Source organism: Anomalospiza imberbis, chromosome 3, assembly GCF_031753505.1.
Source record: "Anomalospiza imberbis isolate Cuckoo-Finch-1a 21T00152 chromosome 3, ASM3175350v1, whole genome shotgun sequence".
NCBI classification, from domain to species: domain Eukaryota; kingdom Metazoa; phylum Chordata; class Aves; order Passeriformes; family Viduidae; genus Anomalospiza; species Anomalospiza imberbis.
The window spans coordinates 93691313-93717990 of record NC_089683.1 but is presented as its reverse complement, the minus strand read 5'-3'; the positions used below and the strand labels follow the sequence as shown (position 1 = coordinate 93717990).

The 26678-nt window shown below is 47.3% G+C and overlaps 1 protein-coding gene across 1 annotated transcript in view; it reads right to left on the bottom strand.

Annotated features, from left to right (window-relative positions):
• PKDCC (protein kinase domain containing, cytoplasmic) overlaps positions 1 to 20751 on the bottom strand; it is a 35833-nt gene extending 15082 nt beyond the window's left edge. The window contains exons 1-3 of the mRNA XM_068185825.1: positions 19642 to 20751; positions 5695 to 5817; positions 2368 to 2639 (exon numbers count right to left, since the gene is read on the bottom strand). Coding sequence (XP_068041926.1) covers positions 2368 to 2639; positions 5695 to 5817; positions 19642 to 20301 — 1055 coding nt within the window. The 5' untranslated portion in view covers positions 20302 to 20751. The remainder of the gene's footprint in view (positions 1 to 2367; positions 2640 to 5694; positions 5818 to 19641) is intronic.
• Between the last annotated feature and the right edge of the window lie 5927 nt (positions 20752 to 26678).

Genomic DNA, 26678 nt, shown 5'->3' with positions numbered 1-26678 from the left:
TAGCTCTTTGCAAAAATTCAGTAGCTGTCACTAAGTTTGCTCAGTGCTGGCTGGAAGGAAGTCACAGAGGTTATTGTTTTTCCATAGCTATAGGGCTACAGAGACATGCGACTGTTCTACTGCAAACACCCACATGTCAAATCCTGACGTGTACAGACACTGCAGTCTGCACAACTTAATTGTAAGAACATTTGTTATTCATCGATTCCAGGGCCAGTGGTATCCCCTGTGATCTGCATAACACAGACTGTCAGATCATTTTATATTCGTTCCTACAAATTGTTTCAAGAACTATCTGATCTTCATTAAAGAATTCTCAATGATGGAGAATTCATCTCAACCATTGGTTAATAGTTCAAAATATGAATTATGTTTACTTTCAAAACTGTCAGTGCTTTGAAAACTGTTGCCCCAAACACTTGGAGGAAAACACAGTGAGACACACTTGTGACAGGAGGTAACCAGCTGAAAGTCAAGATAGGCCAGTTCTTGTAGAGGTTTCTCCCAAATGTTTCCTCTCCTTTAATTATTTACCTCATAAAGAAAGCAGCAAGATAGGCTTAAGTATGCTTTCAAGGTTAGGGTGTGCTATGTTTTAAAATTACAAGGGGTTTTTGCATTGTTTGGCATATTGCTGCTTTTGACTTCTGTCTAACAGCTTCAGAGGGCAACCTCTAAGCCTACAGCAACAGAGTGCACCTATGAAAATAACAAATTTAGCATCCTATCCCTAATGAAGTGAGGATTTCATCTTCTGAGACAAGTGCATAGGGCTTGATGTAATGCCTTAGCATGGGTGGTCACAGCCTCCCACACTGTGAATCCACCATTCAACAAAACCCTATGTCTCTATGGAATTAAGGCAAAGCAGGGGCTGAGAACACTGGGGCACTGTGCATGAAATACACACTTGAGAGCAGTTCAAAGGCAATACTAAAAACTGTATTAGAAAAAGACCACTTCCTTCAGCATGACCAGCAACCTGCCACAAGCCCACCACACCACAGACATGTCCCCACTTACAACCGAGATGGATGGGTGCCTATTAAAGGCTTCTTACCCAGAAACAGTAAAAAAGTCTTAAACAAAAGCTAGCAAGCTAAGCAAGATCTTTAAGCCAAGCAAATGGGAATGGAAAATCTTGCAGGACATGCTAAATACTGTGCTACACAACTGCAGATGGCTGTCATGTGGTGCAGCCCATTTCAGTGTGGTCAGCTAATGCGACACACATGCTGGTGAGCGCCCTGCGCCCAAAGCAGAAGGCTCTCTTTGGAGCAGCCTCTCCTCACTGTGGTTTGGAAGGCAGTGAATGGCACGGCACTTGAAAGGGAAGCCTAAAAAATGAGCACACCATTATGGCACAGCTCTGAGATCTCCTCCTCCTATCTGGATCAGCCAGGGCGGCCGCCCATCCCAGCAGCGCCCATTGGATGGAGCAGCAATGGCACAGGATAAGCACAGCACTGAGCATCCACTACTGGCTCCCTGGAAAGCAGTGACATGGCTCCCCCCAGCATCCCACACAACCCTCCGGGGGTGTGATGGTTGATGGGGGAGAGCCAAGACCACAAACACAAAGCCATCGCCCAGAAGGACCCAGCTGTAAATCTGGACTCAGCTTTAGAATCAAATTTGGAAGATTTACAATAGCTGAACACTTCCTTCAGCAAGGCAAATGGTCCAGCGTGGCCCATCATCCACGTGTCCCGCACTGTGGGCGCAGCGCTGGGAGTCAGTCCCACAGCACCTGCTCACACAGACCTGGGGCTGGGAGGGAAGGGTGAAAAGACCACGCTTGCTTTAAGAGGTTTGGGCTCAGACCCCAGAGTGTCAGCAGATGAGGGTGGTCCCAGCAGCTCCAGGGACATACTGAGGCTGTTATCACCCTACCACAGCAGGCTCCAGCAAGGCAGGGAGCAGTGAGCCAGAAGGCAGGAGGTGAACTGAGCTCTAAGTCTCCCACTGAATCCAGTCTTTGTTCAGCTGGTGGTGCAAAACATGTGATAGCCCCTCTTAACTCACACCAAAGACCTGCTGGAATTGTCTCACCACAGAGCTTGTGGGCCCCAAGCTCCAAAAGTGCTTATGCTTCACTCCTATGAAAATCTCTGCTTGAGTGAAGAATTCAGTGGGCTTCAACCAACACAGAATTAGACTGAGTGGTGAATCACACTCAGAGTATGCAAAATATTTCAAACGTTATAAATGCCATGTATTTTCACAAATGAAACAATTATTCATGGCTTCACTTACTCCTGGGCATTGGTTCTGAGACAATATGTGCTCTCTGATGTGAATAACCATAAAGGATGCTGGAGCTCTAGGCCCACTCTTAATTCTACATGGCTTTATCTGATCACACACCTGTAGGCATTGTAGAGATTCCTCTTTTCGTTCATGCTCTGACACCGTCCCTCAACTGAGCAGGGCAGGGTGAAGTTTCTCGCAGGGAATTCCATGAAGCAGTCGCTGTTACTGGTGCAAGAGCTCTCCTCAACACTGGCATCATCCAGATCTGTCACCTTCAGCTCCCCATCCACGATCACAAACTGCCGAGGGCGAAAATCCAGTAATGTCACTGAGCCAAGAGGAGAGTGAGCCAAGTAATGCAGAAGCCGAACTAAGCTGAGACAGATCTGAAACACAAAAACATGGGTACCTCGCATTGTTTTCTCAGTGCAAAGTACACAACAAAAACACTTTAGCTGAAGATATGCTCATAAATTTTTGACTTAATATAAGCATTATAACTTACCCTCAAAACTAAATGTTGCAACCAAGGTATTTTTCACAGGATTAGCATAGCTGACTGTAAAACCCTGAGACTTGAAACAAAAATAAGCTTCTTTACAAGTGCTTTCCCACACTATTCTTGGAGTAGGGTTCATTATTGCTATTCTTACTTTTAACAGAAATAAAAGCATTAACTTTTAATAACACTTTTTGCACAGGCATTGATCACACAGTCTGATCCTGCTCTTTTACAAACTCCAGGTCTGGAAATTTTGGCTGGACTGCCCTGCACCCATGCCTGGAGCTCCAACTGCAGACAGTGTCTGTATTGCCTCTGTACTGATCCTGCCTCTTGACTGTTTTTGTAAATTTTTTTGCACTGTTTCCTTTGATTTTTTTTTTCCCTTTTTCTAGGGGAGAAGGAAGCAAATTCCCAGGAACAGGATCTCCACAGGTCCACTGTAACCCTGCACCATGCCTCAGGATAAGGGTATATGCCTATCTGCCTTGATGGGTCTGCCGTAGTGGACCCTCATGCACCATTTTGAGGCTGAGGTGGGAGCTCTGTGCTGATGTTTCACTTTTCTACTGAAGATTAGAAACTTGAGTAACTCTTACTAGGCAGCAGCCCTGATGAACATTGAATTCAGCCCCCTTACCAAAGTCCTGTTTTCAATTCATGCATTCCTTTAGAGTCCACTATGTAACCTATTAATCCAAAGGTAGCAGTAACATGAACACAGTTGAATACCAGAATTTTTATTTTATGTATTAAATAAATAATAGGTCATATTCAGCTTAGCAGACTTTTTACTGTTTATATATAATCTTTGTTTTCTATTAATATATAACGTCAAGGGCATATGCATTGAAGTAGTCAAACACAAATTCAGTCTAGGGGCTTAAACAATACACTCAAGGGTGCACCTCAACACATCCTTGATAAGAAAGCTGAGCATAGCTGAAGTTATCCCTCAGACCCTTCACTTGTGGGACATTAGAACCATCTCATGCTTCTACCTAATCCTTCTCCTGGTTAACCAGACAAGAACATTTTTGTCCTACTTACAGGATACCATAGTTCATATGGAGGTGTATGTAGGTGCATACAGGTGTGGTTATGGGATACTAAACTTGACCCTTACCTCTCCTTGGAAGGACACAGAACTCATGTCTGTGTTATTCTGCAATACACTGTAGAGAAAAAGCCCACCCAGCCCAAGCTAACCTATAATTCCAGTATCTTCAAATGCCAACAAACCCAGAATTTAGCTTGAACAAACCCACAGGTTGTCATCCAAAATTATTGCCTTTTCTCAAATGTCAAAAAGCCCCCTGATCCTGCACCATCAACCTCTGAGCCCAACCCCAACAGGCTCTGCCGTGCAGACCTGCTGCAGGCTGGGACTGCAAATGCTCCCTTACAACAAGCTTTAAGTACACAGGTGAAGGCTTTGCTCTGTGTCACACACCTCTGGCTTACTCAGCTTACTGCTGAATCCATCCACACAAGGAAATTATGAATTGTAGGAATAACCTCATGGATTTATGCAGCCATTTTCAGGACTGGACCACAAATAAGTCTCACATATCAAGAAGACAATTCTATTTCCTTCGTTTCTGTGTTAGTTGCATCCTAGACAAACGAATGAGCGTGACATTATTTAGGACTTCATTGCAGTTGTCACAGGAATGTTTCAACTGTAATTCTACCTCTGTGAAGGTCTTCATCTAATTCTCCTTTATCTCCCTTTGCAATTGCTCACTCAGAAATATCCACACTGGAAAGAAATTTCTCTGTTTATTACCCATAATCTCACATATCTCTTGGTAATTTATTTTGTACATAATTGCTATCACAGTCCATTATTTGCATTCCCTGGATGAGATGAGCTAAAGGCAGGTGGTCCTGTGTTTTGGGAACCCTGCTGAGTACCTCTGCTGCTCATCAAGACCACGCTTCTTTCAGGGAAAGGGAGCTGAAGCTTAGTGCAGGGAACACACTTGCTCCAGCTGTATGAGTAAAATAAACTCTGCCAGGGAACATTCCTGGGCACAGAAACTTAATCCCACACGCTGGCTAGCATGGTCTCTGGCCAGGTCTGACCAGCACCGAGGCTGTTCTCCAGCACTGTCCCCAGGCAGGATCCAGAAGGCAGCGTGGCCCAGGGACCATTTCCAACAGGTTCCAATCCTGCTCACAGCCTTCAGAAAGGGCAGGAATGCAACAGCACAGCCGTGGGCTTCACCTTGCTCTTTCCACTCAGAGTTCACTCAGGCGCACTTTTAATTTTCTGGCACAGATGTAGCCAAGCAATCCAAAGTGTTTCAGATGGAGACTGCTGCTGCCTCTCAACATCCTTGGGAGTTAACCTCAGACAACGACACATCCCCATATACACCAAGCGAGACAGCTGTCTTGATCCAAGCATCGCTGCAGTCTGGCTTCATTTTGAACAAATCAAGTGTGACCTTCATGCTCCTGGTAAATTGTCAGTGCAGTGGACAAACTGGGTTTGAGATTTGTGTATGTTTATTTCACTCTTCCCCAGGAAAAAATGAACAGAGCAGGAAGCAGTAGAAAACAATTATAAAAGAAACCTGTGATAAGGATCAGGAGAGAAATGTAACATCCTTCTATTGTTTAAATCTCAGTTGCAGAGCACAATGCCAAAACTCCTGGGTCTCAAGCTTTAACAAGTAAGAAATGTTTCGAGATGTCATGTAAAAACCATATATAACTGGCTACAATTAGATAATATTGACAGACAAAATAACACAGTGTCTTAAACATTACAGAAGAGGAGTACTAAATACTGCTTCTAAACCAAGATGCAATCATATGCAAAACAAACATTTAATAAATGTGAATTTCACTGAAAAGTACACAACCACTGCTTCATAATATTATTTATTTCTCGGTCTCCTAAAGATCCTTATGAAACAGCTGTTACTCACTCGAAATCTGTCTTCCCAGGAAGTCTGTAAAAGCTGAATCATCTCCAAAGGCGAGCCCAGCTCAGTGATGGTCGTCAGTGTGTCTGGGATGTCATTGCTGTCTTGGTAGCAATAGCCGTAGAGCTGAAAATAACACAACCAGGCAGCATCAGTACAGTGCACCTTGGCAGGTGGATTCCCAGAGGAAGCTGTGAGCAGTACTTCTGGCAGGATTTGCCACCCTGCAGGGAGCACAGGCTGAAGGACTACATCCAGTGGGCTACATCCAACCCACTCTGGACCAGTTTACGAAGAACTGCAATCCATGGGAAGGACTCAAGACCAGAGGTGTTCATGGAGGACTGTCTCCCATTGGAGGGACCCCATGCTGGAGCAGGGAAGACTCTCAGGAGTCCTCTCCTGAGGAGCAAAGAGCCACAGAAACAGCATATGTTAACTGGCCACAACCCTCATTCCCACTCCCCTGCACTGCTCAAGAAAGGAGGCAGGGAAATCAGGAGGGAAGTAGAGCCCAGAAGAAGGGAGGAGTGGGCAGAAGGTGTTTTTAAGATTTGGTTTTATCTTTTATTACCCTACTGTGATTTGACAAACTAAATTAATTTTTCCCCAAGTTGAGTATTTTGCCCATGACATGAATTGCCGAATGCTGAATTGCTGAATCTCTCCCTCTCCTTAACTCAATCCACGGGCCTTTTTAAGTACTTTCTCTTCTCTCTCCAGCTGAAGAGAGGAGAGAGAGAGAGTGGATTTTGGTGGAACCTTGCATCCAGATAGGGTCAACCCATGATAAATATATGACAAAAAATAACAATAATAATAATTAAACAAATCTATGAATGCAGAAACAGAAAACTATCTGAGAAAAGGTAATTTAACCTATGCAATACCTGACTAAATAATACTGATTTTATGCTTTAAAAATATTGTAAAATAGTTTAAATTACATTTTCCATTGGATTACAGTTTGTGCCTTGAGTGGCAATGTGTTTTCAATGACACAGCACCTTGAAAAGCAATTGAAAAGTCAACATTTATCTTTTCCCAGCCAGAAATTACCTCTCACTATACCTGATGAATTTCTGTGTACAGTATCATTAAAGCAGGGCAAATACTCCAAAATACTATCTGCCAGTAGCTTCTACAATTTAAAAGCATTTAAATGGCAATTTCAGCCATACTCCACTCCTTCTTTTATTTGCTTTCCAAGGATTTTTGAATGATTTCCACTTGCACAAATACTTGCGCTAGAAGAATATTTAAAGTCTGTGGAGGAGAGACTGCCTTGCTTTATATGGAGTGGGACAATGTCTGACAGGCTGGGGGACAGGCTTTTATGAACTCTCTGCCAAGCCCTGGCAGAGAGGATATTAAATGAGCCAGATAAGGATCTGATCACAACTTTCCAGCCAGAACAGCATGCACATGAAATAAAATTGAATGTAATCTCTGCCCCCAGTCAAATAAAATATACAGTAAAAGGGCTGATGTGAAAATGCAGCATGAAAAAAATGCCCTGTTGCTACTCCTCTGCTGCCTTGCCTTGAGAAATTTGATTTTTCAAACCTCTTTTAGTTTTAAAAAGCTCGGGGAAGACGACAGGGGGTTCCTCAGTGCTGAGGGCACCCAGATATGGCCCTGCCAAGGAAGCCAGGCTCGGGAAGCCAGAAAAGGGACTGATCCCAAATCATGAGGAAAGCAGAGTGCCATGGCTGGAGGGAGTAGCTGAGGCTACACACAGCCCCTGCAAGCAGATTCCAGCATCCAGCACACTCTTCGAGCTTGTGACCTCCCCAGGCAGAAAAGCAAAGACCAGGCTAAAATCAGCAAATACGGGATTTGTTATGAGCCATGCTGCTAGTTTTGACTGTAGCTGTCTACATTTAAAGTAAAAAAGGGTGCCAAAAATGTAAAACAAGTAAACAATTTTTCTTTTTGGTGTAAAAATGGCACTGTATTTCAAAACAGCTGCTTAAACACAGACATTAACCTAAACAAAAAAAAAAAAAAAAAAAAAAAAAAAAAGATTTTATTTTAAAACAAGCCAAAAAGAGGATATGTGATAGATGCCAACATGAACATTTGAAGTAAGAAAATAGGTGTTTGTCTTCACTGCCACAATGACAACAAAGATACTAACAGCAATAATTTCTCCATCTAGAGCCATTCAGACCAGACTTGGGTTTGTTCCTTATCATCCGTGACACCACTTTTCTGCAGTTTTTTGCCAGGAGTTAAATCTTAGAGGATCACATCAGCACAACTGTTTAAGCTATCTACACTAACCAAAAGTTGAATTAAATGAAAATATTTACTACAATATATATTATTTTCTCAGGGAAGGTTGGATTCTGCAGTCCTTACCAGCTACTTCCCACCTCTTGTATGTGTGGGCACACTAAGGAGATGGGATAAAACTCAGCAGGTTCGAAAACCCTCACTTCTGAGTGAGGGTTTCTGTATCATCTGCAGAATTCACCTCTTGTCTTTAGCACAGTAAAACTATCCACGGGGAAAAAAGCCATAAGGGAAATTAGCAAGCAATCCAGATTGGGAAATGACAGTACTGCAGTAACTGTTGGTTCACAATAACACTGAATACAAAAGAGATATCAGTCTCCATCAGACATTGTCAACATTTGTGAAAACAACTCTGGGAATAGAAACACAGAAGACAAACAACTATTATCCATTCCTTTTGATTATACAAACATAATACATATATATATTTACACCAGAAATATTGAAAAATGAGTCTCACTATCTATTTATGTGCATATGATCACAGGAGTAGAAATGTATTACAGTAGCTATTTGTGTCTATTGTATCTCAATCCATAAATGTCAATAGCAATAACAACAAGTTAGGTTTGCTCTCAGCTGGAATTTTGCCCACAATTCTTTCATTTTAGTGTCCAGTTTGTACCTTGGCAAAAGTCTTCACTGCCCAAGTATCTGACTATATCTATAAACTAACCTGAGCTCTTTACTGATTTAAGCAAAACCTCTCCAGATACAGTGTTACTACACAAATAAATAGAGTTATAAAAGCACAGAAATCTGAGATATGAAGGATTTATTGGGCCGCATTTATACTTTTCTAAATGAACTCCTGAAACTAAATGCAAAAATGCACATGTAATTACATGGCCATATTTGTATGTGCAATTACCATGATTTCAAACTGGGCAAGTCCCAACAGCCAGTTAAGCATCTGAAATGGTTACATTCATCCCCTCCTGATGAACCACCACCCAGCACACAGATGTTACAAAGTACAGAATATATATAGATGCAAAATATTCCCAGGCAGGAATACTGAGGCCTTCCATTTAAAAAGCTGACTTACACAACACAAGGAACAAGTAAAAGGGTACTACCCAAAACATTTTTTTTAACTTCCTTTTGTTTTTGTCCAATCCATTTTAAGGTCAGAAATGAGACAGAATGGTTTGTATTCCCAGACAGTGAAGTAAGAAACAGATAGCTGGTGCATACAATAACAAGAAAAATAACCACACGGGGAAACTGAATATAGCTAGAAGCAAAAGATGAGCCAAAATATCTCCTCTATCTGAAATTCTATTAGGTTGGACATCATTCTCAGCGTCACAAAGCTACACTTCAGACATATTGAAGAGTGATGGTTTTCATACACTTTTTCAATATGGTTCCAATTAAATGAATGGAAAGAAATACAATCCCACATCTTTTTGCTATCTCGAGTCGCTGCATTTAAATGCCACCCCAATATATTTTTGTGTAGAATCTAATAGCAAACAGTCACGATACCGGGATGCCTAGAAATGTCTGTTTAGAAAAATGTATGCCAGATATGAAATGTTGACCTGTTCTCACATCGTGTGTCATAATTCATTTCTTTCGAGTAGCCCCGTTTACCAAATTATTCCCTCACCATCTGGATTTTCTCGCTCGTAAAGGCTCAGTCCTGCATTAGTCTTTCTGCACCCAAAATTCCCCCTGATTCCCAACAGTTTTTGGGTACGCTAGGCATACAGGGTCGGCCCCTGTGAAAGTTATATTGCATTGTAGGAGCCCGTGTCCCTACAGCTGGCCAGTTCACCTCCCTTTACAATTCCCTTTTACTACAAATTATGGGGACAGAGGTGCCCCTTTCAAAGGAGCTGGGGCAGCAGAGGAGGGCAAAAGCAGAGGTCACCCTCTACACAAAAGCCAACAAGCTTACTGAATAAAAACACAAAAAAAAAAGCTTATTAAGCTGTCATCAGCAGGGTAAGTCTGTGCGAATGATGAGCCCTCCAGCATTGGTGTAGACACTCTGGATGGACTTTCCGAAAAATAAGTATCAAACCAGAACTATTGCCAAAGCGTTCATTTCCTTTGTGGAGGTTGCTCAGTCACAAACAGTAGGATCCACCTTTTCCAAACAGGTCTCTAGCCACTTTCCCCAGTTTGGTCTCTGCTAGCTCAGTTTGGCTCTGCTGGCAGGCTGTGGCAGGACTGCTGGAGGGCAAAATGCCCTTGCACAGATCATACCATTTCCCTAAAAATTACAGCACATTGTGAATATTCTTTTCTCTCTACAACCACAAAAACTGGCAATTTCCCCCTTTTTTTCTTTAATGAACATGAGATTTCTGTGAGTAGTGGAATGTGAACTTCAAGCACACTGTTACCAGCTGCAATATAAGTGACAGACTCAACTGCATTACACCAGAAGTAAATTTCAGAAACCTAACTCTCTTCTCTTTCAATTTGGACTGCTATTCTCTTATAATTTTGACTACAGTAGGACCCAACTTCTGCCCACAATAGAAAAGTGCAATGAAATACAGTCTCACTATGTACGAAGAGTGACAGTAGTCAACACTTGACACAGCCTTTCTTTTCAGAAATACATGGGGACACAGTTGCTTAATCAAAACTGGTTGTGTCAAGATTGTATTTTGTAGTGTTTTGCTGCCCAGGGGAAATAAAAAGCTCCTACTGGTCTTTTGATGAGCCATTTGCTTAAGCTGCTATGTTTCAAAACCAGAACAGCGTATTTTGGAAGCTCTTGCTATTTTATTGCTAAGTTAATGTAGTATTTTTAGGCAACTAGTCCTTGGATTCACCTTTCATCCTTGAAGCACTCGGACAATACATCCCTGCAAGAACAGAAATCCCCAGCACAGCCTGATACAGCTACGATTTACCAATACATTATTTGAGACATTTCTGTCACTTTAAGATTTATTAATCACTTGTGTTTTAAAAATTTCCCCTCACTGCTGATGGTACATACATCTATATATATATATACTTACACACACAAGACATATATACACATATATTTTTGTATATATGACATATATGCATATGCCTGTTCTGATATCTAACGTATACACACAATATTTGCACGTATATTTTAAAATGTTTTATATATCTTTAAAATACATACTAAGTATTTGTATACATTGCAAATCAGCCCAAAAGCACATGCAAACCTGTAACATGCAGGGAACCTGGAAAATGCAGGGAACTCAATGATTAAATTTATTAAAGATAGATCCAATGCCAACTTTCCTGCTATAGAATATATCAAGATGGCACATAAGAAGTAAATTGATTTTCTCCCATTGAAATCTAGCAATCAAGCCCTGCAAAGTGCTGAGTTTCACTTGAAAAAGACTCACACAGAACATCCATAGCACCATGCAGAGCCTTTTGAGAGTGGGACCCAAACTGTGTGCCGACAGCTGTCAGGTGGGATTTTGTCTGCTGGATTTTGGAACCGAGAGAAAGTAGTGGGTAATTCAAATATTAAACTCTAAATTCATAGTTCTGTCTAGGCTTTATTTATAAAATGTATCATTATGATTAGCACTAAACTCCAGAAGTACTAAAAGGTACAAGAATCTCATTCCTGGCACTGTAACTAAACATGTTACTAAACATTTTCATTAATAGAAAAATTGGAACATAGTACTCAGAAACAGAACACTATGTGTACTTATCCATATCTGTTGCTATATTCATAAAGGTCCACAGATATCTCCATATATTTTAGAAATATATGTGTATACATATCCATACATACCTACTGCTCCAACACATATTATGTTGGCTATAATCTTATGATTTAGTAACCTTATCTCCCTTTTATTCTCCCTGCTTTCCTTATACTCTGAAGCGGAAAATTCTTCTACTAAAAACATTTACAGCACTTTGAATTTGCATTGCACTGCACAAGCTCAAGGGCCAACCCCGCAAATATTTAGTCACTCAAGCAGCCTACTTTTCTAAAACCTTCCAGTGAAGACAAATGGATCACTCATACAACCACGATTTCAATGGAAACAGGCTGATATCACTGGAGGCATAGTTCATTATCTTGTAAATAGCCAGATCAGAAGCTCCCCTGACCTCCATTCACAGCCACGGCACTCAGTTCCACTGCACCACAACTTTAACCCTTTGTCATGACATTATTTTGCATTACAAAACTGTCAAATAACCTCTGTGCATCACATGTTCAGAAATGGAAATGCTTGTCTTGGATTCATTATAATAAATCCATCTGCATAATTCTTCTTTCTTAGGTATGAGTCCTATAATTTTGAACTTTTCATGGCAAGCTTTAAAATAACCTTGGAGTCTATCTGCAGCTACATAGTCCAAGAAAAAGGCAAGTCTATCCAAACTAAGCTGTTCCAAATTTGGCCTAAAATAATATAAAATATCCATGTCTGGTGTCTGTTACCTAAACTGAGCAGTTCAGCTGAGTGTGATGAAAAATAACAAGTCTTTTAAAATTAGTCAAGAGTCAATGTTAGTATTAGCAGAGTGCTTGTGACAACTAGTTCTTGTCAAGTTTTTCACAGCCATCACTGAAATGAAAAAATGGCAACAGAAGTTAGATGTCATGGGGCATCTACCTGAACCATTAGATGACTGTATTGACAAAAAAAAATCCATAAAATCCATCTTTTTAAAAGCCCAGCTTGCATATTTGACACAGACACTTCACAAACCAGGCCTGCGACACTTCCAAGCTCAGCCTGAGCTGATGCCTGAATCCACCAACACTGCATCCATGCAGAAAGCAGAAAGACAGAGGAGCAGAGCTATGCCAGGCTTGGTGTCCTCTTCCAGGGTTCCTCTCCTCCCCCCTGGCCAACCACCACATCCCTGCCTGCCCTTCCATAACACTGCTGCAACTAGAAGACAGAGAGTGTGCAAAAGGGCCACAATGATCCAATTGAGGGATAGGATTGGATAGGCTATTTCAGTTGGTCAGTTGGAAGGGACAGGAAATGATGATGTGGTCCAACTTCCTGACCATTTCAGGGCTGACTAGAAGTTAAAGGATGTTATTGAGGGCATTGTTCAAATGCTTCCTTAACACTCATAGGCTTGGGGCATTGACCACCTCTCAAGGAAGCCTGTTCCAGTGTTTGACCACCCTTCTTAGTGTCAGGTCTCAACCTTGCCCAGTGTAGCTTTGAACAATTCCCACGTGCCTTACCACTGGATACCAGGGAGACGAGATTTACCTAGCTATCCCACACTGGGGGGGCAGGGGGAATGAAAGGATAAGTTATAAAAACCATGTGCTTCCCTCTGCAATTCTGTCCTGGTCATAACTAATTCCAGGCCAGGATATTGACCTCGGCCCAAAATGACCTCGTTCATTCATTGTTGCTCCCATGAAAAAAGGCAAGCAGCAAGAGAGAACTTGATCATACCCACAGCATCCTGTGGTGACCAATGATCTCTCCAAGCCACTGAGCAGAAGAAGCAGGCTGGACTCTCCTCAAAGAAACTGGATGAGGTTTCAAGTCATCAATTCCCATAAAGGAGGCAGAAATTCAAACCAGTCTTCTGGAGTGATTTACATGTTTCTCACATAAAACTGAGAAACAACCATAGAAATCATTCAACAAATGATTGGGATTAGTTTTATGAATGCAACTTTTAAAAGGAGGGACAATGTAGCCCTTCTAACTTATGTGATGACACGTGCCTTATGGAAAGTCATTCCTGCCAGCAGCTTTGCAAGTTCAACACCCTCTGCCAACCCAAGGAATTCAATGGGAAAAAAAAATTCTATTTGGTGACTTCAGCATCAAGATGTGCAGCTTGCCTTCTAGGGACAGGAACAGTTAAGAGTGGGTTTGCAATTGTATCAGCTCTATGCTTCCAGCAGCTCTGGAGTTCTTGTTAACAGATCCTTTCTTCACTCTTAAAAGTGCAGGATAACATCTGGGCCTTTTGGGAAGCAGTCTCACAATAAAGAAGCACTTTGTGTAATTCTTCTTTCCTCGCCAAACCGCATCTGTCTGCTCTCTCTGCCCTTCTCCACTCCAACCCGAACTCCTTGGGGCTGTGGGGACATCTGTTAGCAGCAGTGGGCTGTCTCTGCCGAGCCATCAGTAGGTGGCACTGCCTGCTTTTTTCTCTCACCATATGAATGTCCACCCCCAACACCTTCTGTCGACCACCACTAACCATATCGAAAGGTGCCCAAGAAAGCTAAATACCTCATCTCCTTCAAGGTGCACCTATAATAATGTCAAGAAATGGATTGACTGGGGCAAAGGAGCCACTCCATTCACAGCTCCCCAGGCAGAGGTGGTGGTGGCAGCAATTTCCAGAGGAAGGAGGTGGCCAACAAGAGGTGGCAACCTCCCCTGCCCTTGACAAGATATGACAGGCTCATCTGTCTGGGAGCTGAAGTCCCTCTGATCCCAACACCAGTTAGACAGCCACTATCAGCCTGGTCTTGCACCACGTGTTGGCCTCACTCATTTTTAACAAACCTGTCCCAAGAGCAGCTCAACTGAGGTAATTTCGAAAAACACTCCCAGTATTTTTCATGACCTTCCTAAATTACATGACCTTCCTAAATGCAGCAATCCCGTATCTGGGGTGCATAGTCAGAGCCCATCCAGATCCAGCCTCAAAGGTTAATTCTCATTAGGCACTTGGTTTTGAAAGATTTGATCCTCAAGAACTGGGAACCTTTGCTGCCCCACTCAAAAATTAGGAAAGATAAATTCTCCATATAGACTCCCACCAGCTGCTATCAGCAAGTGCAGCACTTTCCTCAGGTCAGTAGTTCCCAGAGTCCTGATGGCCAAACTCCAGCCAGACACGGATAAGACTTGTTGCTGGGAATCCTGCACCACTGCCACCACAAAAGCGATTCAATGCCCGCCCGCTGACAAACAGGGAAGAGGTCCCTGAGTAGCTGTTTCCACTATAGCACTATCTCCCCTTCCCCCCTGCTTTCTGTGAAAACAACAGTAGATTCCTGCAAAAGGTACAAGGACCAGGCCTTTAAGACTCCACACAATCCCTATGCAAATAAGTTTGCACTGGAAATTAATTGTATATTGACTCTCTTCAGACTTGGAAAGATTGTCTACTTCCACCTGGAATAAGCAAACCATATACAAAGCTTTATTATTTTAATTCTCACATTAAAATTAAAACTGCCCTATCCTGTTGGCTATGCATATGTATAGAGAAACCATCAGGGTAAAAAAATCTCTTAATTATCACATGTAAAGAAAAGAAAATCCTGTTTAAAATGGGTATTTAAAATATAGTGATCAGCTAGCACATCTTAAGCCTACTTGTCAGCAGTAAGTGATGTATTATTTGCAGTCTATTATAATCAATTAATTTTGCAAGAGACAAATAGTCTCCCTGTAAATCATGACCATCTTTAAAAAATCAGTTATAAATACAATAGAGCTAACTGACCCAATTCATACAGAAACCGCTTTGATATCTGGATGGTGACTTTTCTAGCGCAGATGCCAGCTCAGTATTTCAACTCCACATTTTAACTTCACACTAAAGCTGAACAAGCCAAATTAACTGGCTTCGTCTGAGCAGCCAGTAAGCCATTCGTGCTGTTAGTAGCTAAGTGTCTTCCACCAGCATCAGACAAAGAAAACCCTTATCCCTGAGCTTTTTTGTGTGTTTTTAAAAAGAGAGTGGTAGCTTCTTCTTAAATGAATCATTGTGAACTCACACTGAAAGTGCTGATAAATAGTTGTCACAGAAATAAGCTTGCACTTTTCCAAACGTCTGCAGTTTCAGACCTTCCCTCTCTTCTCTTCAGCAATGCAAACGAAGAAATAATGGCACCACCCTTAAATCTGATACTCCAGGGCTATAATTACATTATTACAGTAAATCAAACATTGCTTTTGTGTCACTACAATTGTGCTCGTTGCTTGAAATTAACTGCAAATGGCTTGATTTTATTTTCTTCCTCAAATATGGGCAGGGAAGAATTAAAGCACTCTAAATCATCTCCCCCACTAAAATGCTCAGAAAGCCAGGATTCAGACAGCAGCATTTGAACTCTGCAAGAAAACAAATCGCAGAACGGAGTGAAAGGAAGAGATCGGGCACTGCATTCGACAGAGCGACTGCAAAGCAATTAGCGGGCAGCTAAATCCTCTGTTACAACTAAATCAGTGACCCAGTTCCCCCTCTTCCCCAGTGCCCTTCATTATAAAATCAACTTTAATGAACTACCCTCTCTTCGCCACTCCAAAGCAAATATATTTCCACTGCAGCCTGCACCTGCCCTTCCCAGCGGCTGCCGCCCCAGGGAGCCTCGGGCAGCCCCAGACGGCGGGGGCAAGGGGGGATGACGGCCCAGCGCTGGCCCTTCGTGCAAGTGACGGGCAGAGCATGGAAATAAAAACAGGAAGGAAGGCAAGCTGCCTTCGCCTCAGCATTGCCTAATGTGAAACCACTCTTCCTCTTGCTAGTTTTCCGTGTTTCTTTTGCTAGACTTGATTCACCACATCTGCCAGAGCTGACACATCTGGCTCCTTCCCCGGCCGGAGGGCACGATGAATATGTCAGCATGTTGTCTAAAGGCACTGGTACTTTCTGGAAAGATCTCTTTTCCCCCTCTATCATATATCGTGCAACAATCAAGTCTTTTTTAAAGGATGGCTTAAAAAAAAAAAAAAAAAAAAAAAAAAAAAAGCAAAAGCTGATTTTGACAAGAGACAGGCCACAATGAGAACTGCTGAGACAGTAAAGAACAAGCCTGTTATCTTACAAACTACACTTCAGGCTGTCAGCTGCCAGAGATTTACAGGAAAACCCCCTTTCCTAGGACTGAACCGACACGAAACTTTATTTTCAGCAAAAGAAACTCATGAACGCAGTCACCGCCACCAGTCCCTGACCGGGGCCGGGGATACCCGGGAGCGGCCGGGAGGGTTCCAGCTTTCCAGCTGAGGCAGGGCGGCTGCCGGCCGCCTGCGTGGACGCCTCCCCGGGGTCGCTCCCTCGCACGCCCGCGGCGTGGGGAGGCGGAGGAAGGGCTCCCGCTCTCCTCAAGCGGCCCCGCTCGGCCTCCAGCCCCCGGCGGTGGCCAAGGAGCGCCCCGGTGAGTGCCGCCCCCTGCCCCGTCCCTCCCGGTTCCCCGCCTGCCCCAGCCGGGGCTGCCCGCCAGCCCTGCACTCCCCTGGCACGGCAGGGTGACACGAGGGTGGCACGTCCTTCCTCTATTTATAGCAGCCGGCTCGTATTTGGGTATGCCGGGAACCGCCGGGGAGGGGGGGAAAGGAGCAAAACAGAGGTAAGAAGCAAAGGCAGGGAAGCTCCCGGCCCTCGCTGGCCCAGAAGATGTGGCATCGTGCCTTTGGCGTCTGTAGCCAGTGCGGTCCTCCAGCTCCAATGGGAGCTGAAACGCCTGTCAAAAGCCAGAGGAAGGAGCAGACGCTGGCTTTTGAACTGATTCCTCTGCCTCGGTAGCAAACCCTGGACAGTGAATTCTAAGCCCGGGGCCGGCTTTTGCTGAAAACAAGTTAAAAATCATTAAGTCAGCCGATCCTGTCCTGTGTGAAATTTTAGCAGAGGCATAACCAATATATTTCATGTTGTTCCCTAGTGCCCCGTTATCCACATCGGTTCCACGACTCCTGCATGACACCGGAGACTTGCTCCTGGCCCACAGCGCTGTCCCGACAGTGTCCAGATAGCGCCTGTCAGGTCGATATTTACCGTCTCCTTTCGAGGTAATGCCTTATCACACGTTTGGCCCTGACTCAGGCCACAGCATCCTGGCCCCGTGCGCCCCCACAACGCGGTGCATTAAACAACAAAGGGGGGGACGTCCGGGGGCGCGGGGTTCTCCTCCCGGCCTGGCAGCACCGCTGGGCTGATGCAGCAGGAGGGCAGGCAAAAAGAAACACAATGACAAAATCGGAACTAATCTGAAAACGTTTCTGCTTTAAGTGTAATCTATTTTTAAATGGGGTGGCATGTAAATATGAAGCCCTAACTAACAGAGGGGATTTTTGCCCATGAGAGCATTTTCCCAGCACGGAGGCTGGGCGTGTTTCTCCTGGCGCTGGTGGAAGTGCCTACTCATCCTCCAGCTCCTCCTGCCTCGGCCTCCCCACCATGGGACACCGTGCATCCCGCCTGCGGTTCCCTCCTTCAGAGTCCACCTGACATCCCGGATCGGAGAAGTGAATTCCTGAGGCTCCTCCAAGGTTTGCTGTGGGGGGAAGTGGGGCGCCGGGCAACTTCGGCAGCGCTGCCAGAGGACCCCGTGCCCACACCTGCAGGGACAGACAGCACACCCCACTTCCTTTTCATGAGAAGGACAGCTCCAAATTAATGCCAAATTAATTGTTCCAGAGAAGAAAACTACACATGAGTAAAACGGGAAAGAAATGCTAGTGCCTACCAAAATTACTCAACTTTTAAAAACACATGCTGGCCAATTCGCTTACACTGAGGAAAAAAACCAACAAAACCAAACCAATGTTGGGGGGGGAAACAAAATCCTCCCAGAGCAACCAGTAATGATGGTTGCACCCAAGGATGGCTTTTCCAAACAGAATTATCACAGCTTAAGAGGAGCAACTAATATCCTTCCTAGGAGCACAGGCTTTTGTATTTTGCAAGATGCTGTTCTCCCTATACATTATAGTTGGAAGGAAAGGAGAGGAAAGGAGAGGAAAGGAGAGGAAAGGAGAGGAAAGGAGAGGAAAGGAGAGGAAAGGAGAGGAAAGGAGAGGAAAGGAGAGGAAAGGAGAGGAAAGGAGAGGAAAGGAGAGATATATTTTCTTGTCGTGGATAAATCATGACTAGCCTTTCTTTGAACAGTATATGAAACTCGAGAGCTTTGATCGCTGGGATCTGAAGTTCTCGTGGGGGAGCTGGTACTCATGCTGCAGCTGCTGAAGAAGAAACACAAAACTCCTTTACCCGATTCAGTTCAAAAAGCACCTACTGTGAGACCGTCTGGTCTAACGTTCATTTTTTATTCTACTGCAACGCTCATGCTATGCGAAACGCAATAGGAATTTCCATACCAGCATTTACATCCAAATGAACCCGCTGAGATTCACGCTGATGTGTAACAGCCCCTACAATGCAGCCCCTTCTGGCAAGTGCCGCGGTGCCGGCGCACCGGCCAGCAGGACTCCCACCCGGCCTGTCCTGGGTGAGAGCGCAAGCCGCAGGGCCGGACGCCGCGGGGGGATGCCGAGCGGGAGGGAGAACGCGCCGCATCCCGCACCGCTCCCGGCGTTGCCTGGGGCCCGCCGCACCCCGCCAGGGCGATTCACTTGTCGCCGTGGGGTGAGCACCGCCGCTGCCAGCGGAAAGCGCCCATCAATGCGCCTTCCCGCGGACACGCGATGGGGACGGAAGGTACGGAATCGCCGTGCCAGGGACAGGGACATCTGCCCCGGCGACGGCGACCGCGACCCCCACGGCGCCTGCTGAAAGGGGTGCGGCTGCCCACGGAACAGAGGACGGGAGTGTGTCTGCGAACTCTCGGGAGCTCACCGGCACGGTCCCGGCCCGCTCCCCGTGCGCGCCGGGACTGGCGGCGGTAGCTCCGACAGGTTGCTCGCGGTGGAACTGAGAGCGCCGGGGAAAAGCAGGGCGACCCACCCGCCCCGGCGGGGCTCCGCGGCCGGACGCGCGTACCTGCAGGACGTTGGCGTGGCGCAGCCGCTGCAGCAGGATCATCTCTTTGACGATCTTGTAGGCGGCTAGGCGGTAGCAGTCCCCCAGGGCGGAGAACTGCCGCACGCAGTGGGCTATGTCGTGCCCGCCGAAGTCCACCGCCTTCAGGGCCACGGCCAGCGTGCGGTTGAGGACCGCCTTGTAGACCGCCTTGGTGTAGCCCGAGCCCAGGTACTGCACGCCGCTGACATCGCGGATGTCGCGGCAGCCCAGCAGCGGCGGCTCCAGCGAGAGTTCGGCCGAGGCGCCGGCCCACGGCCCCGCCGCCGCTCGGCCCCGCGGCCCCGGCTGCTCCGCCGAGGTGCGCGGCGGCGCCAGGTCCATCAGGCGCCGCTCCCGCGGCCGCAGCGGCCGCCGCCCCGCCGCCGCCGCCGCCGCCCGGTGCTGCCGGTAGCGCAGCACCTCCTCGTAGCGCTCGCGGATCTGCCGTGCCAGGGCGGCCTGGCCGCCGCCGATCTCCTCCTCCGGCGGGTAGAGGGGGGCGCCAGGCGGGGAGGGGGGCAGCTCCTCACGGGGCGGCGGCGGGTGCTCGGAGCCGGGGATGAAGAGGAGGTTGAGCAGGGTGCCCAGGAGGAAGGCGAGGCAGCAGCCGACCGCCACCGCCGTCTTCCTGCGCCTCATCGCCACCTCGGTGACGGCTTGTCCAGCCTTTCGGGCTTCTCTCCTCTCGCCCCTTCCCCGGGAACCAGCTCCGAGGCTTTTTTTTTCTCCTTTTTTTCTCCCCCTTTTTTTTTCCCCTCCCGGCTATGCCGGCGGCAAAACGGCCGCGGGCGCTCAGCCGGAGCTCAGCCCCTTACGACGCGCCCGCATGACACTTGCCTCCCTGCTTTTAAGGCTCTGAAGCACTTATTATTAGCGGGACACGGGGCGGGCGGGGGGATCCCCGTCCCGCTGCCCCCGCCGACGCGCGCTGATTGACAGCCCGGCCCTTCCCGCGGCCCGGCCGAGCAGCAGGGGGGCCTGGGAAACGTAGTCCCCCGCAGAAGCCCCGCCGGCCGCGGCGAGCCCGGGAGCCGGGACTACATCTCCCAAGCTCGGCCGAGCCCCCCGGCGGAGAAGGCGCGGAGAGGGGCGGGACGGGCAGGCGGACCCCCCCGACAGGCGCTACCGGGCAGGGCGGGCCCTGGGCGCTGCCGCCGAGCGGGGAGGGAGCTGCGTGGCTGCGGCTCTTCCCACGCGTGGCCGCGCAGCCCGGGGAAAGTCGCGCCTGCAGCGGTTTGGGCGCTCATCCCCCCACACGGCAGCCAAGGGGTTTGGGGGGTGTGTTGTACGAGCACCCACATAGCACCACAGAGCCACACAAAGGAGAGGGGTTCGATGTCTCTTCCACACCTAAATAAAGCGAAAGGAGGCGGCTGCAGCCCGGAGCTGTGGGTTCGTCATTCGGAGTGAAAATTGCAGCGGTCGCGCCCCCTCCAGCCGCGGCACAGCGCGGAGGAGAGCAGAGAGGGGATGGGGCTGCGTGTCACCCACGGGAAAGAACAGCCACAAATCACGGGCTCGGCAGGGGGTAGCCCCTGCCCCGTTGGAAATGTGAATTGCAGGGGTGAGCGCTAATGACATGGTTATCCATCAAGCCCACATTACGATGCTGTTAGCAACTAATTAACAAATACAATCAGCCCGCGAAACTTCCACAAAGGAGAGACCATCAACGACAGAAAAGCCGTAAAGAGTCAGGCGAGGCAAAGTTCACCACAAAAGAAGTGGGAAATCATTTCCAATAAGGGAAAGGGACGAGACATTTCGGTAATACACATCGGAGGAAAAAAAAAAAAAAAAAAAAAAAAACCAGCAGCCGCGATTCCCGGGAACTAGCGATCAGTGATCGTCAGCTTTTCCTCCAGCACTGACGAAAAACTGAGCTCGGGGAAACTCAGCCCTCAGACCCCGCCCGTCCGCTGCCGGCGCCCAGACCCGCGAGGAAGCGCCCGGGGACCGGAGGCAGCGACGAAACCGGGAGGAGGCAGCCTCAGCAGGGGATGTGGAGACGGACCGTCTCTCCCAGCAGCCTCGGAGTCTTTCTGTGGCCGCTTCCCGAGAGCCCTCCGCAGGCACCGGGAGCACGGCCCATCCGCGGCCCCGCACACGGGACGGGCAGACGCTCGGACTGCTGCCGGACCAGGCGCCCCATCCCCGCGGGACTCCCGAGCCTGGCACCAACCACCGCAGAAAAGTGACGGGAGGGAGCGTAATCCCCAATTAAAATAAAAATAACAACTGTAGGAAGGGGGGTCGTCTGCCCCCGAAGGGACAGCAGGCTCCCGGGCGCCCAGCCCAGGCTTCGCGGGCGCCCCGCTCCCGCATCCCGCTGCGCGGTGTCCCGCGGTACTCGCTCCGCCCGCCGGGGCGGTGCCACCTGCCCTCCCCGCGGTGAGGGGACCACGGCTTGGGGGGAAGCTTTTATGGATGGGGTGGGTTTTTTGGTTGGTTGGGGGTTCGGGTCTTCTTTTGTTTCTTTTTGGGGTTTGGGGTTTTTTTCCTTTCCTTCATCGTTTCTTGGGGAGCAGCGTTTTACCCTCCAGAGGCAGACCATTCCTGCTGCGCTAAGTGGGATGTTCACGGGTGTAGAGGACGGGTAGCAGGCCGTTTTTAAGGGTTTCTTTCCAAAGTAAAGGCATTCATAATGGTGGGAAATGCATTTCCAAAGATGTTGTGACACCTGCGGCCCTCCCTGTTTTGAGCGGGATCCCTCCCCAGCCTCCGCAGGCGACGGGAAGCTCGGGTTGCTTTCCCGCGGTAGGGGCGGGAGATCTGAACGCAGATCGAGCCCTTCCTCCGCCGGCCCCTGGCAGGGCAGAGAGCTCCTGGGGAGACTCGGTGCATTATTACCCAGCCGGTCAGCCCATACCCAGCGCTGCAGGCCAAGGCAGCGCGGAGGGGCCAGCGGTGCGCTCTTCCCGCCGCCTGCGCGTCCTGCGCGTCCTCCGGGGAAATCACGGCGATTTGTCCGTGCTTTTGAAACGTGCACGCTCGGCCGGATTTACGGCGTGGTTGATAGGAGCCAAAACTTTTTATTATTGCACAGATAAGAGTCAGAATATAGCCGCGCTCAGTCGGAGCAGTTGTGCAAGCCCATAGAGGCGGCGGCCCTGGGATCGTTACCAGCGAGCGGTGTGAGCTCAGCGGAATATTGTTTACAGGCCAGACCGGGGGTGACCAGAGGGCAGCGGGCTCATGGAGCGAGGAGCCGGCTTCTCCGAGGGGCCGTGTCCGCCACGAGAGCGGAGTGTGGTCCTGGGGATGCTGAAGCCCAGGCGGCAGCTGAAGGCCCCGGCAGGGCCAGCGCGGAGCTAGAGATCTTGCTTTGCCGTGCACCTCGCATGGTACCCGCAGCCCTGCGTGATTGGAGGAGGTGCACATCTCCCCGAGGCGGGGGCAGTGCCCGCTTTTCTTACAGGCCGTGGGGACGAGGATCCGCAGCGACACGGAGGTTCTGCCGTGAGCATCCCCGGGCGCCCCGGAGGTTGCGCGCCCGCGGAGGTTGCGCACCCACCGTGTTTGCGCAGTTTGCAGGAACACAACTGGACTGCAAAACAGATGCTCCGCAACAGCGGGCCACCTGTTTTTCACATCATGTTCCGTCTAAAAGCCGGTTTTCTTCATTATATCCTTCCCGACAGATACCATGAAATACATCACTCATTTAGAATGGGAGCCGGCCTCTGGAGGACGACTTGCGCGGAGCACTTTGATGTTGAGAGACAGATTTCAAAAGATAGAAAGCCCCTTCGATGTTTCTAATTACCCCGCGCCCGGGGCCTGCCACTGATTAGGGCGGCGGTGCCGGGGTGATGCCGAGGCAGCCGGGCCCGCGGGGGCACGGCCCGGCTGGCCGGGCTGCGCTGGGAGGGGCGATGCGCCTCCTCCAGCGGCCGGCCAGGGAGAACGACACGGGTGCATCAGTAGAGCTCCCCTGAAGCCAACAGCGAGCCGCGGCCATCAGCCCGTGCTGGCGTGAGAAAGGGCAGCAGCCTTTGCTGCATGCCCAGCGCCTCCCGCCGCAGAAGGAGGTTTGGGAGCAGGCGGGATCTGCTCCCGCAGCCAAGGCCCTTTTGCAAGAGGCTGCGCTGAAAGCATTACAGCCCTTGCTAACACTTGCGCTCACATGCGAGCCTTTTATCTCGGCAGCGCTATTGGAAAAGCTGAATCACCGCGGAGAAAGTGAGGACTGAGGGGTATTTTTTCATATGCAACAAGCTGCTCTTTATTTAATCCTCACAGCCCCTATTTCTATCAATATTCCTCGAGCTGAGAGATCAAACACGGAAAAATTAAAACCATGCTACCACACTAAATAAGATTAAGATCGTGGCAATACATTGGCTGCTCCTTGGGGAAATAATTTTGTTACTGCAGGAGCCGTGGCCATCCTGCAGGCAAAGCTTGTGTTTCAGGTACTGGTGATGGGAAAGATAATCAGGAGCTGCCTCCAAACCCAGCCAGAAGCCACCTCAAATGCCCAAGCTCCTGTGCCGTCCTGCTCCCAGCCCAAACTGCTTGGGCATTACTTCTCTGTGGAGTCAAAGAAATTTGCTATGCTGAGCTCCATTATCCCTGTTTTACTCTCACCAGCAGGCATCTTCAAGTGAGTCCCACTGGTGGTCTCAAGGGATTTTGACTCCAGGCCTCAAAAAGAAGTCCCACATTTTCAAGCATAGGTAACTTCAAGATCTCACTTTAAAAAACACAAATGGAAGCTTGCAGCTGGCATAATTCAAAGTTCCTGCTGAGGAAGTTTCTGTTCTGAACTGTCCTGTGCTCTCATGATTCCTCTTTGACACTTAAGGAATTAATTTTAAGTTTTAGATTACATCATAACCTTTTGAATTCCTGGCCATCTATTCTGGCTGCTTATGTGGAAGAAGAATTTCTTGCAAAGTCCATCCTCAGACATGAGGCCAGAAGTCTCTTGAAAACAGAGTCTATGGACTGCATGCCTTTTCACTGAGAGGTCTTCCATGGCCAACCTCTCCTTCATTCCCTGCTTTGCCAAGGACTTGTCAGCTTTCAGAGCAGGGTGGAAAGCCTCTCTTTCCTCAGAGATGTGAGGCCAGCAGTGGACCCTTACACATGTACATTTTGTAGCCTTTTTAAAGTTTTCTTACAATCTCTATAGTGTTTTTTACTTTAAACAGTATCTCTTTTTCTGATGTTCTTTCTTTTCTCTGAGGAAACCCACTCCCTTCTTTATTTGAAGCAAGCTGAGTTGCAACCAATTGTATTAGTTCTGGCTGGAGCAAAAATGCATAATGAAACACTGGATGTGTGGTATGAGTCCAAAATAAATGGTCACTAGCAGAGCCAACAAAAACCTACGAGCTCAGATAGCCTGAAAAAAAGAAAAGCTTTGATTTTACCTGCAGCAGTGCTCTGCATTTTTCCAAAGGGCAAAACGTACTTTGGGGTTTAGAGAGCTTGGGAAGAGATGCTGGGGTACTGAGCCTTTTTCATTACATTTGTGAATTGTGATGATTCTTGCATTTTTCGTGAATACAGCATCTGTAAGTGGGAGAAATTGGTTTATCTCCTAACCTGTTATTCTCAAAGCACAGCAGTTCGGGTTTTATGTACCAGATGTCAATGTGTCCTGATTCTTCAGGCAGTTGGGATTAAAGCTTCCCTGTATCAGAGAGGTGTTTTAAGGATAACTGCGTTAATGTATGTGGAAATCTGGTACTGCAGCAATAAAGACCCTGTAAATATTTACACAGACAGACCAGCTCATGGAAATTTTACATTATTAGCTTAACTTCATTACAAGGAAGTAGTTGAGAAAATCAGCAGTATATTACATTCACTTTTTTTTTTTTAATTAAACATTGACAACACATCTGGTGCTGCTTCAAGCCACTAGATTTAGAGGGTCACTCTTTTAAATATTTTACAATCTGCAGGGAAATATCAAGTCTCAGGCAAAAGAGAAAAAGAAACATAGCTGCTATAAGAATAAATCTTACCAGTCAGACCTTTTACACTTTTAAGAGTTAATAAAATAGTGAGTAAAGAACAACCCGAGAAAATAATTTATTTGGACATTCAAAAGCCTTTTGATAAACACCCATACAAGAAACTGTTAAGGAAACTTGGTAACCACGAAGTGAGAGGTAAAGTCCTGTCATGGATTAAAATCTGGTTATAAATGGGTGTGGAATAAATGGCCAATTCTAGTAGGGAAAGAGATTAATAATGAGGTGCCCTAGAGAGTGAGACTCAGACCAATATTGTTTAATGCTTTATTAATAACCTGGGGGTGAATAGTGAAGTGGCAAAAGTTGATGTCAATAGAAAAGTACTTAGCTTAGGTCAGGAGCAGCCCCAGAAGAATTTAATAAAATGGCAGGACCATATGCAGAAGTATGAGGGCAGCTTGGGAAGTGCCTTCAAAACCTACAGCAGCTCTCTTGCTCCTTCTGGCACATGGGCGTGTCTCAACAAAGCTTGTCAGAGGACAGGCAGATATTTCCAAGCATCTCAAGTACTTTTTGACTCTTTTCAGTTGCTGTTCAGCTCCCCTAGTTATGCTAGGAGGGAAGAGTTAGCTCTCACAGGCCCCTCTACCAGTCTTTGAGTAGTATCTTCACAAGCTCCTCCAGTAATTGTTTAAAAAAAACATTGTGAGTTTCCATGGCTGATCATTTGATCATTCTCTAAAGACATGCCAAAAACTCTGGAGGTCACCTCTCACAGACATTTTAAAAATTATGTGTTCGGTCTGACAAGCATGACATGGTAACAAACCTCAAGTCCACTCAGTCTGAGGATGTAAGCTTCTGAGTGGTGCCTGGCACCTGGAAAAACAAAACTTCCAGCAGAGCTGGGGTGCAAATATCTATGTGAACATAGTGGTCACTTTATCTGGTGCATAAAATAAGGGGTAAAGGCACAAGCAGCTACCTGGACAACTGTGTGAGTTGTTTAGAGGAGTTGTTTACTCTGAGGCTTCTTCTTCCCACTGATTTCTGTCTGGCTGCATCTCAGCTGAGCTGTGCTGATGT